The sequence below is a fragment of the Rana temporaria genome, chromosome 10, assembly GCF_905171775.1.
Source record: "Rana temporaria chromosome 10, aRanTem1.1, whole genome shotgun sequence".
Classification (NCBI taxonomy): domain Eukaryota; kingdom Metazoa; phylum Chordata; class Amphibia; order Anura; family Ranidae; genus Rana; species Rana temporaria.
Genome location: NC_053498.1, coordinates 12,052,864 through 12,070,262, shown reverse-complemented (window position 1 = coordinate 12,070,262; position 17,399 = coordinate 12,052,864). Strand labels below are relative to the sequence as shown.

The 17,399-nt window shown below is 44.5% G+C and overlaps 1 protein-coding gene across 1 annotated transcript; it reads left to right on the top strand.

Annotated features, from left to right (window-relative positions):
* Nucleotides 1-2,136: 2,136 nt before the first annotated feature.
* On the top strand, nucleotides 2,137-17,310 carry LOC120915989 (phospholipase A2 inhibitor and Ly6/PLAUR domain-containing protein-like). The gene is made up of 5 exons (XM_040326830.1): nucleotides 2,137-2,234; nucleotides 5,178-5,294; nucleotides 9,602-9,751; nucleotides 15,305-15,445; nucleotides 17,073-17,310. The coding sequence occupies exons 1-5, from the start codon at nucleotides 2,183-2,185 to the stop codon at nucleotides 17,273-17,275; spliced, it is 663 nt and encodes a 220-aa protein (XP_040182764.1). The 5' UTR covers nucleotides 2,137-2,182; the 3' UTR covers nucleotides 17,276-17,310.
* Nucleotides 17,311-17,399: the final 89 nt, after the last annotated feature.

Here is a 17,399-nt window from a genome sequence, read left to right as displayed (position 1 = left end):
TTTTTTTTAGTGGTACAGAATATTTATGCATGATCAGATCCAAAATGTCAATGCAAATAAGTTTTACAAAACTAAACAGCTTCCCAGAATACTCAGTCACTTCTGCCCGGCACCAAAAACAGAAGGTTCTCATAATGGCATCACTTCTCCAAATTCTCGGGGTGGTATCAGCTTTGGTGGCATCTGGTAAGAGCTTCTTTATCTTAATCTTACATGACAGTAGTAAATCCTACTTTGCTCTGCGACATCGGTCCTACATTGGTCCTACATCGGTCCTACATCCATCCGGCTTTCATGAACAGGATACTACTTTGATCCGACTTTGTGATAGTCTGACTTGTTCTTTGACCAATCAAAACAATCCCAGAGTGAGATAAATTCCTTCTACTGCTGTTGTATTCATCATGTCAGATGTCAAAAGTCGGATGGTAAGAACAAGGGTCCTACTTTGATCCGACTTCAGTGATATTCAATGGCAATGGGCTGAAGTCCGACCAAAGTAGTACAGGGAACATTTTCAAAGTCGGACCGACTTGTGTGGGACCAGTTAAGACGGCTCTCATAGGGAAACATTGATTTTCACCCATCATACGACATGAGCTCCCAATGTCGGAGCGTTTGTCGGACCGGTGTGAACCCGGCCTAAGAAAGTGCTCTAATTTAATCTCAGCTCATTACCTGTATAGGAGACACCTGGGGCCATAAAACTCGCTGATTGATAGGGGATCAAATATTTATTTCTCTCATTAAAATGAAAATCAATTTAGAACTTTTCTGGATATTTTTGTTGTTATTCCGTCTCTCACTGTTAAAATAAACCCACCAATAAAATTATAGACTGATCATTTCTTTGTCAGCGGTCAAAGTTACAAAATCAGCAGGGGATCAAATGCTTTTTTTCCCCTCACTGTGAGTACCTGCAAATGTGTTTTTTGCATATGACAAAAGATCAATTAATTATTATTACCTGAAAATAATGTGAAGTATGATCTAAAGTACAAAGGGTCATGCTTTTTGGCTGCAAATTTGTAAATATGGCCCATTTACAATGAAATATGAAATATGGGAGTCTTGGTTGAAATTTATGGGAATCTCATATACCTTGTGGATTTAGTATTAGCTTTCGCTTTGGACTGATGTGCACTTTTGACAGGTATGCTCTTTGTCCTTCTTTTATCTCTTCTCCAACTCCTTTCTCTTTCTCTATCTTTCTTTCTTTTATTATGCTGTCTTTTTTTTTTTCCTCTTTCATTATTTCTCTTTCTCTCTTATTATTTTGTTTATGTTGTTTCTTTTTTTTTTTATTATATGAATAAGGAACACGTTTTGCATACATATATTGTTTTTTTCCTTTATTTTGACAAGAATAATATATATTCTTTATTATTCTTCCCATGTGTTACATTTTATTTTAAAATGGTTTGATTGAACCTAATTGTAATGGTTTCTTAAACCCTCTTAGGTATGTTATATAGAGGATGGTTTTGAAGTTGTCCTCTTGTTATCGGGTTATTCTTTTTATCTATTAAAAGGGAGGGGGGATGATAGGGGTTATTCTGCCTCTTAGGACACAGAGTGATCCCATTAGGGGTGTCGGGGGGGGGGGGGGTGGAGTTTACCCTAGGTATCTTTCCTCCTTATAGATCTAAACAAACAATCTATTATATTTATTAAAATTTCATGGGTCTGGATTGGATTATACAGATTATAGTATCTCTGGAGGTTGGGGAGGACAATTGGGTTGGATTTTGTTTTCTTCAATATATTTATTATTTTTTGTTATTCACAATTTCTTTTACGTTTTAATGGTACTTTGTTTCAATGTGGAATGGAAGGGCAGGAAATGAACTAAATGTACCATGTTGTTTTTGACTGTGTGCCACACTGTAATAATTTTCATTGATGTTCATTACATTGTACTGATTTTTTTTTCTGAAAATAAACTTAAACTTGAATGACAAAAAAAAAAAGTTTAATTGACCCTTTAGAATTGGCATTTATAGAAAACCAAATTAAAGAAATGGAAGGAAATGAAACCCAGTCTGTTGTTTTTGTTAGTGGTACAGAATATTTATGCATGATCAGATCCAAAATGTCAATGCAAATAAGTTTTACAAAATTAAACAGCTTCCCAGAATACTCAGTCACTTCTGCCCGGCACCAAAAACAGAAGGTTCTCATAATGACATCACTTCTCCGAATTCTCGGGGTGGTATCAGCTTTGGTGGCATCTGGTAAGAGCTTCTTAATCTTAATTAATAATTCACACATGTCCTGAAAAGAACGCACGTTTTTATTTTAACCACTTCAGCCCCGGACCATTTTGGTGGTCAAAGAACGGGCCACTTTTTGCGATTCGGCACTGCGTCGCTTTAACTGACAATTGCGCGGTCGTGCGACGTGGCTCCCAAACAAAATTGGCGTCCTCTTTTCCCCACAAATAGAGCTTTCTTTTGGTGGTATTTGATCACCTCTGCGGTTTTTATTTTTTGCGCTATAAACAAAAATAGAGCAAAAATTTTGAAAATAATGCAATATTTTCTACTTTTCGCTATAATAAATATTCCCCCAAAAATATATAAAAAAAACATTTTTTTTCCTCAGTTTAGGCCGATACGTATTCTTCTATATAGTTTTGGTAAAAAAAATCGCAATAAGCGTTTATTGATTGGTTTGCGCAAAAGTTATAGCTTCTAAAAAAGAGGGGATAGTTTTATGTCATTTTTATTAATAACTTTTTTTTACTAGTTATGGCGGCGATCAGCGATTTTTATCATGACTGCGACATTATGGCGGACACATTGGACACTTCTGACACTATTTTGGGGCCATTGTCATTTTTACAGCGATCAGTGTTATAAAAATGCACTGATAACTGTAAAAATGGCATGGCAGGGAAGGGGTTAACTACTAGGTGGCGCTGCATGGGTTAAGTGTTTCCTAGGGAGTGATTCCTACTGTTAGGAGGCGTGACTACACGTGATGACCGTTCCCGATCACAGGGGAACACTCATCAGTGACAGTGTCACTAGGCAGAAAAGGGGAATGCCTTGTTTACAAAGGCATTCTCTTTTCTGCCCTTATCGACTGCAATCATGGGCCGCCCGGGAACATCGAGTTTCCGGGACCCACGGTCGCACTCAGGAGGCACGCGGCGGGCGCACGCACGCACGCGATGGACGGCAAATTTAAAGGGACGTACAGGTACGCCCATTTGCCTGCCCGTGCCATTCTGTCGACGTATATCGTCGTGCGGCGGTCCTTAAGCAGTGAAATAATATGTGAAGTTCTAACAATAAATATCAGGAATCAGTACTAACATAAAGTAAAACTATCTACAGTGATTTAGACATTTTTAGAAGGTCAGAGTTTACACCGAGAAGTACCCGGACATTGGTCCTTCAAAGCTCTCCAAGACTCAGGGCCTGGGAACTTAGCATGCAAAATATTACATTTAGCTCCAGCCTCAGAGCCCCAAAAAGCCTGGGGATGGCACTGGCCAGGGTCTGGAATGGATATTTGGGGGGGGGGCCCCACGTCATTTTTTTATTTTAAATTGACGGCGGGGTTCCCCTTAACATCCATACCAGACCTAAAGGGCCTGGTAATTGAATTTGGGGGGACCCCCACACTTTTTTTTTTTTATGAATGAATTCTCTCTGAATTGCCGGGAGCCGACAATTCATTATAGCCGCAAGTCCGGTTTTAAATGTCTTTTTTTCTTTCAGAAATGACACTTTGTGCAGGGACAGTTCTAAGTACGGGAAACATGCAATATTTCACATGCTAACTTTACACCCCCCCCCCTAGGTACGAAATTTCAAGGAATATTTCACTTTTATTGTTTCACTTTTAGCATTATTAAAATCACTGCTCCCGAAAAAACGGCAGTTTTTAAAACTTTTTTTTTGCATTGATACATGTCCCCTGGGACAGGACCCGGGTCCCCAAATACTTTTTAGGACAATAACTTGCATATTAGCCTTTAAAATTAGCACTTTAGATTTCAAACGTTTGAGTCCCATAGACTTTAATAGGGTTCTAAAGTTCACACGAACATTTGGTGTGTTCGCAAGTTCTGGTGCAAACCGAACAGGGGGGTGTTCGGCTCATCCCTAGTTGTGGGGAAGAGGCCCTTGTTCCCATCAACATGTGGACCAGATGATTTTGGGGGCACTCGCTCGCCCCCCCTTCTTTCCTGGCATGCTCGGATAAGGGTCTGATATGGAATGAGGGGGACCCCACACCGTTGCTTTTATATTTTTCTATTGCCGGCAATGGTTTTTGTCTTTCATTCAGCTGTCACTGGGGAAGCCCATTGACATAAGTGTTGACTTATCCTTTTTTAAGGACGCTTCCTGGCCCGCTCCTTAAAGCGGTGGTTCACCCTCCATAGCAACATTTTAGCATAAAATTAGGCATAGTAGCGCGAGCTACAGTATGCCTGTCTTGATTTTTTTAGCCCGGTACTCACAGTGCAATCGTACATTGAAGATTCCGACTCCCCGCGGGGAATGGGCGTTCCTATCCAGACGGAGGATGATTGACGGCCAGCTCTGGCACGTCATGCTCCCCGAAGACTGCCGGAGTAGGTCTCGGCTCTTCACGGCGCTATACGGCGCCTGCGCACAGACTATGCGCCGTGAAGAGCCAAGCCTATTTCGGCTATTTCCGGAGAAGCGTGATGTGCCAGAGCCGGCCGTCAATCATCCTCCGTCTGGATAGGAACGCCCATTCCCCGCGGGGAGTCGGTATCTTCAATGTACGATTGCACTGTGAGTACCGGGCTAAAAAAATCAAGACAGGCATACTGTAGCTCGCGCTACTATGCCGAATTTTATGCTAGAAGAAAAAAAATGTTTTTTGTTTATAGGGTGAACCCCCGCTTTAACAATCAACTATTCGTGTGCCCCAAAGCTTTGCCCAGCTAGGGCTTAGAATGAACTGTGCGGCGCACAGTGCATTGTGGGGCACTCGGCAGGCGAAAATTCCGCAGAGCGCCCCGCAAATTCGGGTGTTCACCCAACTCTGCCGGTCACATATGTTTTCTAAGATGTATAGAAGAGCTGCACTGGAAGATGAGAGTTGGAAAATGGATGATAAATGAGGTTCTCTATACTGTACAGTAAAATATTACTGCTGTGGTTGAATCCTTGCTGTGTTTTCTCTCTCTTAAGGCTCCTCGCTCTCTTGTACGCGGTGCATTTCTCCATCAGACTCGTGTTCTGGCCCAAATGTAACTTGTTCTTCTGGCTCAGTGTGCGGAGCCGTATACACAGAGAGCTGGTCTAAGGGTAAGTTATTCAATAAAAAATGCTACAGTATGTGTCATTTATGTCGGAGAGTAGACATGTGCAATTTGTTTCATTATGAATTTGTTTTTTAACAAATTTTGACAAATTTGTTAATTTGGAAAACAAGAACCCGTTTTAACAAATTTTTCCAAATATTCGTAAACTCGAAAATTCGGAAACCCAAAAATTCAAAAATATGGCACAATAACTAACTAATAATAACTTAACTATTAAATTATAGGTATTGGAATTTCCTTTCAAATTTGGCTGTTAGTGAAGGTAACGAATACAAATTTAAAGGGGTTGCAAAGGTACCATTTTTTTCCCTAAATATCTTCCTTTCCCTTAGTGCAGTCCTCCTTCACTTACCTCATCCTTCCATTTTACTTTTAAATGTCCTTATTTCTTCTGAGAAATCCTCACTTCCTGTTCTTCTGTCTGTAACTCCACACAGTAATGCAAGGCTTTCTCCCTGGTGTGGAGTGTCGTGCTCGCTCCCCTCACTTGGACTACAGGAGAGTCAGGACGCCCTCTAAGGCCTAGTACACATGAGAGGATCGATCCGCGGAAACGGTCCGGAGGTCCGTTTCCGCGGATAAATCCTCTGGCGGATTTTGATCTCATGGTTGTACTAACCATGAGATCAAAATCCCTGCGGAATTCCCTCCGCGGTGACGTGTCGCGCCGTCGCCGCGATGATGACGCGGCGACGTGCGCGACGCTGTGATATAAGGACTTCCACGCATGCGTCGAATCATTACGACGCATGCGAGGGAAGGATTCGGACGGATTGATCCGGTGAGTCTGTACAGACCAGTGGATCAATCCGTTGGACTGGATTCCAGCGGATCGATTTCTTAGCATGTTAAGAAATTTTGGAAATCCATCGGGGCGAAAAATATCCGTGGATAAATATCCGCTGGATCGTACACACCAGGGGATCTATCCGCTGAAACCGGTCCGCGGATAAATTCCAGCGGATAGATCCTCTCGTGTGTACGGGGCCTAACACACAGCTCCTTTCTCTATCTGCAACGTAGAGAGCGTCCTGACTCTCCCGTAGTCCAAGGGAGGGGGCGAGCACGACACTCCACACCAGGGAGAAAGCCCTGCATTACTGTGTGGAGTTACAGACAGAAGAACAGGAAGTGAGGATTTCTCAGAAGAAATAAGGACATTTAAAAGCAAAATCGAAGGATGAGGTAAGTGAAGGAGGCATAGGTGTGCACAGCCTATTGCATTAGGGTGTGCACCCCAAAGTCCAAACACACATGCGCAGTCGAGCAGTGGCTAGTGTTAGTAGGGATGAGATTGGTGTCAGTAGTTTTTTTTTTAATTATTTTGTTATTTTTTTTTTTATAATTTTTTCATAAAAAAAATATTATAAACAAAATTATTTAAACAATAAAATAATATTTTGGGATTTTATTATTTTATTTTGTTATTTTTTTTATATTTTTTTTTAAATAATTTTGTTCATAATATTTTATTTTATGAAACAATTACCAGTATTTTTAAAAATTGTGAAAAAATAAAAAATAAAATAATAATTAATAAAAAAATATATATATAGATTTTTTTTACAATGTGTTAGGAGCCCCATTGAGGGGCATTGGTAAATTAGCAGAGAAAGGGACTGAGGACAGAGATTTCGAAGTCCCTTTCTCTGTAGCCTCAGCTGCCATGGGGTTAAGCAGGGGCAATCTGCATTGCACAGGGTGATTAGGGTGTGCCCAGGCACACCTGGCACACCCTGTGCGCAGGCCTATGGAAGTAGGACTGCACTAAGGTAAAGGGAGCTATTTAGGGAAAACATTTTTTACCTTTACAACCCCTTTAAAGAATAAAAGAATGGTCAAACATTCCCATAGATAGACACCCTCCTAAACCTTGTGGACGGCCTTCCCAGAAGAGTTGAAGCTGTTATAGCTGCAAAGGGTGGGCCAACCCAATACTGAACCCTATGCAGGCCCGTCGCTACAGGACAGGCAAAACAAACAATTGCTTGGGGCCCCCGAACTGGCCTGGGGCCCCCAACTTCCCCTTCCCAGGCTGTAGTGTGGCCGAGCTCCTTTTCCTTCTTCCTGGAGTCCTGACAGTCCAGGCCGGGTACCGCATGTGGTACAGGAGATTCAATTTCCTGTTCCCGACCGGACTGACATGAAGTGCACACTGAGTGCTCACAGGAAACTAAATCTCCTGTACTGTGCGGTACCCGGCCCGGCCCGGGTACTATCTGATAGGGGACCCATAATGATAGAACACCGGACTGACAGGAGGAAGAGGAGCTCCGCCATGCTACAGCGGCAGCCTACAGGGAAGAAGGGGAGGTGAGAATAGAAAAACATAGGGATTAGGGAGGGGGGGGGGGGGGGAACATGGGTGTAAAAAATTAGTGTAGCGCCAACGTAGGCTTTGCGAGCGGGGGGGGGGTGCTTGGGGGCCCCCATTGTGCTTGGGGCCCCCAAATTCCTTCAAACGGCCCTGACCCCACGGACTAACACTAGGGTGCCGTTGAAGTTCATGTGCGTGTAAAGGCCAGCGTCCCAATACTTTTGGTAATATTGTGTATTTTTTACAAATGTTGTTTAACTTAAACTTCTGTTTTTAACACATATTGTTAGACAGTGGGGTAGATTCAGGTACATTTGCGCATTTATTATGGAGGCGCAGCGCACCGTTTTGCCGCTGCGCCTCCGTAAAGTACCTGCGCTACGCTCAATTCACGGAGCAGTAGCTCCGTAAATTGCGCGTGCGCACCGGAAAACTGCCCGGCGTAAGCGCGCGCAATTTAAATGATCCCATAGGGGGGCGTGGATCATTTAAATTAAGCACGATCCCGCGCCGAGCGTAGTGCGCATGCTCCGTCGGGAAACTTTCCCGACGTGCATTGCGGTAAATGACGTCGCAACATCCGGCCATCTCTGAATAGACCAGCGGCAGCTGGAAACAATAACATACATTCATGCAACGCATGAATGTACGTTATTAGACTCAGTGGCGGGCGAGAGCCAGAGAGGGCGGCGCTCCAGCGCCCTCTATGGACGAACCACCACTGTTTGTTTTACTATTTTGGGCCTGTTTTCCTTTGATAGTAAAAAATAAATAAAAAATCCGGAGATATCCATTACCATTTACCACCAAATGTAAGCCCAAATTGTTGCGGTATAATTCACCTGGATGCACAAAGTAGTTGTGATAATATATACTGGGGTAGATTCAGGTACAGCTGCGCGCTCCTTACGGAGGCGCAGTGTACCCTTTTTACCCTGCGCCTACGCAAATTATCTGCGCGACGCTTCATTCATGAAGCAGTAGCCACGTAATTTGCGTGGGCGCTCCTCAAAATTGCCCGGCGTAAGGGCGCCTAATGTAAATGATCCCGTAGGGCAGGGATATGCAATTAGCGGACCTCCAGCTGTTGCTGAACTACAAGTCCCATGAGGCATAGCAAGACTCTGACAGCCACAAGCATGACACCCAGAGGCAGAGGCATGATGGAACTTGTAGTTTTGCAACAGCTGGAGGTCCGCTAATTGCATATCCCTGCTGTAGGGGGTGGGAATCATTTAAATTAGGCCCTTACCCGCGCCGAGCGTAGGGCGCATGCTCCGTCGGGCATTGCGGCAAATGACGTCGCAAGGACGTCATTTGCTTCAAAGTGAACGTGAATGGCGTCCAGCGCCATTCACGATTCACTTACGCAAACGACGTCAATTTCAAATTTCGCGACGCGGGAACGACGGGTATACGTAGCATTGGCTGCCCCTGCTAATAGCAGGGGCAGCCTTATGCAAAAACTGACGTACACAAACGACGTAAACTGCGTACGCAGGGCGCGCGTACGGTTGTGAATCGGCGTTAGTATGCAATTTGCATACTCAACGCTGACCACTACCGGAACGCCACCTAGCGGCCTGCGTAAGAATGCAGCCTACGATATGACGGCATAAGGAGGCTTATGCCAGGCATATCTTAGGCTGCAGTCGGCGTATCGAGGTTCCTGAATCAGGAGCATTCGATACGCCGGCGCAAGTAAGCAATTGCGCTGCGTAACTATGGTTAGGCAGACGCAATTGCTTATTGAATCTACCCCAGTGTTATTTTTTATTTGGTAAGTATTTTAAGTTTGGGAAACTTTTGTTTTGTTTGTTCTGTGCAAAGCCCCTCAATGTGCACCTTACTCCAAAAGCGTGATATAAATGGGGGGGGGGGGGGGTTGCCATTTTTGTTTCACATTAAAACTTTGTCTATTTTCATTGCAGAGAATGATATGATTGTTTTTTTTTTTATTATTATTATTGTAGGTACCATTGATTCAAAATCATACATGATGTCATGTATGCGGCTGGACAAGTGTAACATTGGGGGAAGTTTCAGCATGCTTGACAATGCGAGAGTGAAGTTGGGTAGATCGTGTTGTGGAACTGATCTGTGCGTCCCGCCTCTTCCTTCCCGTAAGTCACTCTATCTGCTCCCTTCATATAAATATAAAATACACATAGGCAGGCCTGGATTTCCCACAAGGCCACCGAGGCCAGGCCTCTGGGCGGCAGGGCACAGAGGGGCGGCATGGAGTCCCCCGATGGCTGGAACATACAGTTAAGTTGCTTTCTAGCAGGACTAATTGTAGTGTGGGGAAATTCCGCTCGCTTGTTAACAAGTGATTGCTGCGATGTCGCTGAAATCACTTGTAAAATGTGTGCTGTCGTCCGTCCGTCCCCCCCCCCCATACCTATCTCTGCTGGCTCTGTCTTCGGGACTCCGTCCTCTCCCCAGCCGCCAAGTCTGTCTCCCGTCCCTCCCCCCGGATATACACAGTGAGAGGGGTGAGCTGTGCTCTTCCCAACTCAGCTGTGACAGGAGTTCTAGCACAGTGCTAGGACTCCTGTTTTGGAGGTGACATGGTCAATAAAGAGAACCTGTTACCTCTGATTGCTATTACACAGGGAATTGTTTTCTCTTGTGTGATAGCAATAAAGTTAAGTGAAAAAAGAAATAATAATTAAATTAATAAAATAAAAAAGTAATTAAAAAGTAAAGAATAAGAAAAATAATATAAAAAAAAGATAAGTATACAAAAATAAAAAAAAGTAAACGACAAGCTACAAATAAATAAAAATAAAAAAGTAATAAAAAAGTAAAAAAAAAAAGAAACAAAAAATATTTGAACTAACCGTGCTGCCCCTGACATCCGGTTACCATTCTCAGTTGATTTGGGGGGGGGGGGTGCTGGTTCGGTTGGCAGAACCTGGCCTTGGGGCGGCAGGGAGAGCAAATCCGGCCCTGCACATAGGTGGCTGATTTACCAGCCAAAGGATTTATACTCCTGTCCATCCAGTTCGGGGAGTCTAATGGTGCAGGCTTAGGGGCAGATCCACAAAGATCTGCCCCGGCGCAGCGTATCTGAGATACGCTACGACGCCGTAACTTACTTTTTTTTTGGTTTGAATCCTGAAAGAATTTGCGCCGTAAGTTACGGCGGCGTAGTGTATCTCTCGCGGCGTAACGGCGCCTAATTCAAATCGGCGAGTAGGGGGCGTGTTTCGTTTAAATGAAGCGCGTCCCCGCGCCAAACGAACTGCGAATGCGCCGTCCGTAAAAACTCCCAGGGTGCATTGCTCCAAATGACGTCGCAAGGACGTCATTGTTTTCAACTTGAACGTAAATGCCGTCCAGCCCCATTCACGGACGACTTACGCAAACGACGTAAAATTTTCAAAATTAGACGCGGGAACGACGGCCATACTTAACATTGAGTACGCCACCATATAGCAGCTTTAACTAAACGCCGGAAAAAGCCAAAGGGAAAACGACGTAAACAAAATGCGACGGCCGCTCGTACGTTTGTGGATCGTCGGAAATAGCTAATTTGCATACTCAACGCGGATTACGACGGGAACGCCACCTAGCGGACGCCGAAAAATTGCATCTAAGATCCGACAGCGTACGAAGACGTACGCCTGTCGGATCTAACACAGATGCCGTCGTATCTTGTTTTGTGGATACCAAAACAAAGATACGACGCGCAAAATTTTAAATTACGCGACGTTATAAGAGATACGCCGCATAATTTCTTTGAGGATCTGCCCCTTGGTGTTTACAAGTTAAAATCTGTATTTTTTGCTAGAAAATTACTTTGAACCCCAAACATTATATATATATTTTTTAGCAGAGAAACTAGAGAATAAAATGGCGATTGTTGCAATATTTTCTGTCACTGGGTATTTGTGCAGCGCTGTTGTAAATGCAACTTTTTGGGAAAAATTTACTTTCATGAATTTAATTTTTTTTTTAAAGTAAAGTTAGCTTTTTGTATAATGTGAAAGATGATATAACGCCGAGTAAATAGATACCAAACATGTCAGACTTTATAATTGCACGCACTCGTGGAATGGCAACAAACTTCGGTACCTAAAAATCTCCACACGGCGCTTAAAAAAAAAAAAATTCACGGTTACCAGGTTAGAGTTACAGAGGAGGCCTAGTGCTAGAATTATTGCTCTCACTCTGACGATCACGGCGATACCTCACATGTGCGATTTGAACACAGTTTACATATGCGGGCGCGACTTCCGTACGCGTTTTCTTTGCTGCGCGAGCTCGCGGGGACAGGGGCGCTTTAAATTTTTTTTTTTCTTATTTATTTTTTATAATATAAAATTGTGTTTTAAAAAAAATAAATTGATCACTTTTATTGCTGTTACGAGGAATCCCTTGTGACAGTAATAAGTGGTGACAGGTACTCTTTATGGAGGGATCGGAGGTCTAAAAAACCCCCGATCCCTGCTTTGCACTTCAAAGTATTCAGATCGCCCAAAACGGCGATTCTGAATGCTGTGTATTTTTTTTAAACTCCGTATTTTGGTTCTTTCAGCTATTCGGATGTTCGAATTGATCCGAATGTACGAATACTAACAAATTCGTACGAAAATCCACACGTCTAGTGTAATTTCTTTAGTGTTGTCCCATGAAAAGATAGAATCAAATATTTACAAAAATGTGAGGGGTGTACTCACTTTTGTAAGATACTGCGGCTGGTATTGCTATGATCGTCCAGAGCAGGAGAATTGATTTGGGGTTGTTCTTTGGTGGTAGGTTATGGTAGTAACAAGAAATATACAGCTCCTTTTTTATATATATATATATATAGTAATATTTGTTTTCAGTGGCGGCTGGTGCTCAACATTTTTGGGGGGCGCACACAAAAAAAAAAAAAAAATTGCAGCCTCACTGTGCCCATCAAATGCAGCCGCTGTGCCATCAATTGTCACCACTGTGCCATGCCATCAAATGCAGCCACTGTGCCATCAATTGTCACCACTGTTCCATCATGCCATCAAATGCAGTCACTGTGCCATCAATTGTCACCACTGTGCCATGCCATCAAATGCAGCCACTGTGCCATCAATTGTCACCACTGTGCCATGCCATCAAACGCAGCCACTGTGCCATCAATTATCACCACTGTGCCATGCCATCAAATGCAGTCACTATGCCATCAATTCGCACCACTGTGCCATGCCATAAAACAAGGTCACTGTGCCATGCCATCAAACGCAGTCACTGTGCCATGCCATCAAACACAGCCACTGTGCCATCAATTGTCACCACTGTGCCATGCCATCAAATGCAGCCACTGTGCCATCAATTGTCACCACTGCGCCATGCCATCAAACGCAGCCACTGTGCCATCAATTATCACCACTGTGCCATGCCATCAAATGCAGTCACTATGCCATCAATTCGCACCACTGTGCCATGCCATCAAACGCAGTCACTGTGCCATGCCATCAAACGCAGTCACTGTGCCATGCCATCAAACGCAGTCACAGTACCATGCCATCAAACACAGCCACTGTGCCATCAATTGTCACCACTGTGCCATGCCATCAAACGCAGCCACTGTGCCCCTCAATTGTCGCCACTGTGCCAATTGTCACCACTGTGCCCTTTAATTGTGGCCACTGTGCCCATTGTTGCCACTGTGCATGTCACTCTGCCCTTTAATTGTTGCCACTGTGCCCATTGTCACCACTGTGCCCTTTGTCACCACTGTGCCCGTTGATGCCACTGTGCCCATTGATGCCACTGTGCCCTTTGTCACCACTGTGCCCATTGTCGCCGGTGTGCCCTGTAAAATGCACTTACCTTACTCCTTCCACGTCCCTCGATGTCTTCTCCCGCCTTGGTGACGCTTCAGCCAATCAGGTTACCGATATCCAGAATCGGGGAACCTGATTGGCTAAAATGGCCGCTGGCTCTGATAGACACTTCCGCACAGCCAACCAGCTGCCGTTATTCAGGTGGCCGGCGCTCAACATCCGGCCATCTCTGAATAGACCAGCGGCAGCTGGCAACAATAACATACATTCATGCAATGCATGAATGTACGTTATTAGACTCAGTGGCGGGCGAGAGCCAGAGGGGGCGGCGCTCCAGCGCCCTCTATGAACGAACCGCCACTGTTTGTTTTACTATTTTGGGCCTGTTTTCCTTTGATAGTAAAAAAAAAATAAAAAATCCGGAGATATCCATTACCATTTACCTCCAAATGTAAGCCCAAATTGTCGCGGTATAATTCACCTGGATGCACAAAGTAGTTGTGATAATATATATTGGGGTAGATTCAGGTACAGCTGCATGCTCCTTACGGAGGCGCAGTGTACCCTTTTTACCCTGCGCCTACGCAAATTATTTGCGCTACGCTTCATTCATGAAGCAGTAGCCACGTAATTTGCGTGGGCGCTCCTCAAAATTGCCCAGCGTAAGGGCGCCTAATGTAAATGATCCCGTAGGGGGCGGGAATCATTTTAAATTAGGCCCTTACCTGCGCCGAGCGTAGGGCGCATGCTCCGTCGGGCAAGGACGTCATTTGCTTCAAAGTGAACGTGAATGGCGTCCAGCGCCATTCACGATTCACTTACGCAAACGACGTAAAATTTAAACCTTGCGACGCAGGAACGACGGGTATACGTAACATTGGCTGCCCCTGCTATTAGCAGGAGCAGCCTTACGCGAAACCCGACGTACGCAAACGACGTAAACTGCGTACGCAGGGCTCGCGTAGGGTTGTGAATCGGCGTTAGTATGCAATTTGCATACTATACGCTAACTACAACGGGAACGCCCCCTAGCGGCCAACGTAAGAATGCAGCCTACGACATGACTGGCATAAGAGCCTTATGCTAGTCATATCTTAGGCTGCCGTCGGCGTAATGAGGTTCCTGAATCAGGAGCATTCGTAACGCCGGCGCAAGTAAGCAATTGCGCTGCGTAACTATGGTTACGCAGACGCAATTGCTTCTTGAATCTAGGCCACTGTTTTACTAACATGTCAAAGTTTCAAAATTGTGCTTAGGCATTAACATTTGTTTTACCCTTAGATGTGAAGGGGTTAACGTCTTCATTGTTACCGTGTTTCCCCGAAAATAAGCCCGGGTCTTATATTAATTTTGGAAACAAAAGACACAGTAGGGCTTATTTTCGGGGTAGGTCTTACCATATAATGTGATGTCTTCTCTCCCCCTCTCCCTCCCTGCCTGTCAGGAATCCCCAGTGTGAGTCAAGTTAAAATGCTTGTAAAATCATATGATCTACTCTATTACAGTATTATATAATGTACAATGTGTGTGTTTCTGTAATGTAAACGTGCCAAATACCTTCATTATAGCGCCGATCTGTACTTCTGTGACATGCCGGAGCTCTTTTCCCCACTCCGAGCACTGCAGAGAGGGAGCCGTACCGAAGGTATTTGGCAAAATTATATTACAGAAACACACACATTGTACATTATATACTCCAGAAATTTAAACTAGGGCTTATTTTCTGGGTAGGGCTTATATTGCAGCTCTCCTGGAAAATAATGCTAGGTCTTATTTTCGGGGTAGGTCTTATTTTCGGGGAAACACGGTAGAAGGTCTAAGTGTGGTGACCCTTTGTTTGTGACCTAAATACAGGTACTCTTTAATCTCATGCCATTATGTTCATATTGTGTTTTCCTACCTTAGTTCCAGGGAACAGCCCACGGTCCAATGGATTCAAATGCCAATCCTGCACCTCTGCCGACTCCACCTGGTGTGACTCTTCAGATACGATGGAGTGTATGGAGGAGGAGAACATGTGTTTTCTCCAAACCAAAATAGTATCAGGTTGGTATTACAAACAGTATTTATCCTAATGGGCCCGTTTACACTATTGCATTGCAGTAAAATGCGGTTAAACACGCGTATTATTATGCGTAATTGTCACGTAGCTTGTGGCAGAGTCTGACGTGTAGAGGGAGGCCTCTCGTGCAGCCCCGGCTCTGGGACCACTAATGTTGGTAAAGTGGCCGCGAGAGAATGGCGAGGCACGAGCGCCTGTAAGATGTTTCGTCAGCCATGGCAGTGGGTAGCAGGTGTGTCGCCAGAGACAGGTCAGATCACTAGAACAGCAGATGGCAGCTGAGACAGCAGACCTGGGACTGAGCAGACAGCGGGCGGCAGGTGCTTGCCAGGCATCTGGCAGGTAGAAGAACCCTTTAACAAGATTTAAAAAATTTGATAACGTTTAGAAACATAACCTGTAATTGTGGTACCACATCCATGTAGGCATGCAAAAATAAGGAAAAACAAGAAAGTAGGGCTTTAACATGTGTCACCACCAATAGAAACCACTACGCGTTTCGTCAGCGGCTCCTTCAAGTGATTCTGTTGGTATTATATATCAAGTAGGCCTGAGAGCCATAGAGACCTCATTCCACAACACTAGGACAAGGGGGCAAAGTGGATCCAGCGAACACAGAAGGAGGGGGAGAGAGAGAGAGAAACCTTGGTCCCATGGATACCTGAGGAAGCCTCTGGCGAAACGCATAGCGATTGCTATTGGTGATGACAAGCTGATTCCTGCGCAAATTGTCAATTGACACTTTTGGAGTCAAATTTTTAAGACCTTGAGCCAGATTCACGTAGGACTTACGCCGACGTATCTTCTTATACGCCGCGTAAGACCACGGATGCGCCGTCGTATCTATGCGCCGTATTCTTGAAACCAGATACGCCTGAATTCTGGCTCCATCCGACCAACGTAAGTCTCCTACGCCGTCGTATCTTGGGTGCATATTTACGCTGGCCACTAGGGGCGCTTCCATTGATTTAAGGCGTTGAATATGTAATTGACCTAGATACGCCGATTCACGAACGTACGTGCGCCCGTCGCAGTAAGCTACACCGTTTACGTAAGGCGTATGTCCGGCGTAAAGTTATCCCACCTAAAGCAGGGGTAAGTCATGTTAGGGTATGGACGTCGGAACACCCGTCGTATTTTACGTCGTTTACGTAAGTCGTACGTGAATGGGGCTGGGCGTAGGTTACGTTCACGTCGTACGCATTGAGCCATCGTTTCTTAGGGAGTATATGCAACGTGATTCTGAGCATGCGCCGTTCGTTCGGCCATTCATTTACATGGGGTCACGGTGAATTTTAATACAACACGCTTACTACCTTCCAAATTTGAATTAGGCGGGCTTACGCCGGCCCATTTACGCTACGCCGCCGTAACTTAGGGAGCAAGTGCTTTGTGAATACTGCTCTTGCCTCTCAGAGTTACGTCGGCGTAGCGCATATGAGATGCGCTACCCCCGCTCAACGGTACGCCGAGCTACCTGAATCTGGCTCAACGTTGATATGTGTTGGTGTTTTTGAGATCAAACTGCCATTACAGTTTTAAATGTTTTAAATATTTGTTGTAACATTTATAATTTTCTGAAACTTTTTTTTATGTATTTATTTTTAACAGGTTCAGCAATAGAATCAACAGCAATTCGTGGCTGTGCCACAAAAAGCATCTGTGATTTTGGCAGCCAATCTGGTAGCTCCCAAGGAGTAAAGACAGTTGTTGACTTTACCTGCACTAATGGAAGTTCTGGTCTCCAGAAAAGCGTCTACCTCCCGGCTGTGATTTGTATTTTCTTTTTCAAGGTATTTTTCTGGAACGTCTAAAAAAAATAAAAAAGTATTGGGACGCCTGCCTTTACACGCACATGAAATTTAATGCCGCCCCAATCTTGGTCTGTAGGGTTCAATATTGAGTTGGCTCCGCCCTTTGCAGCTATAACAGCTTCAA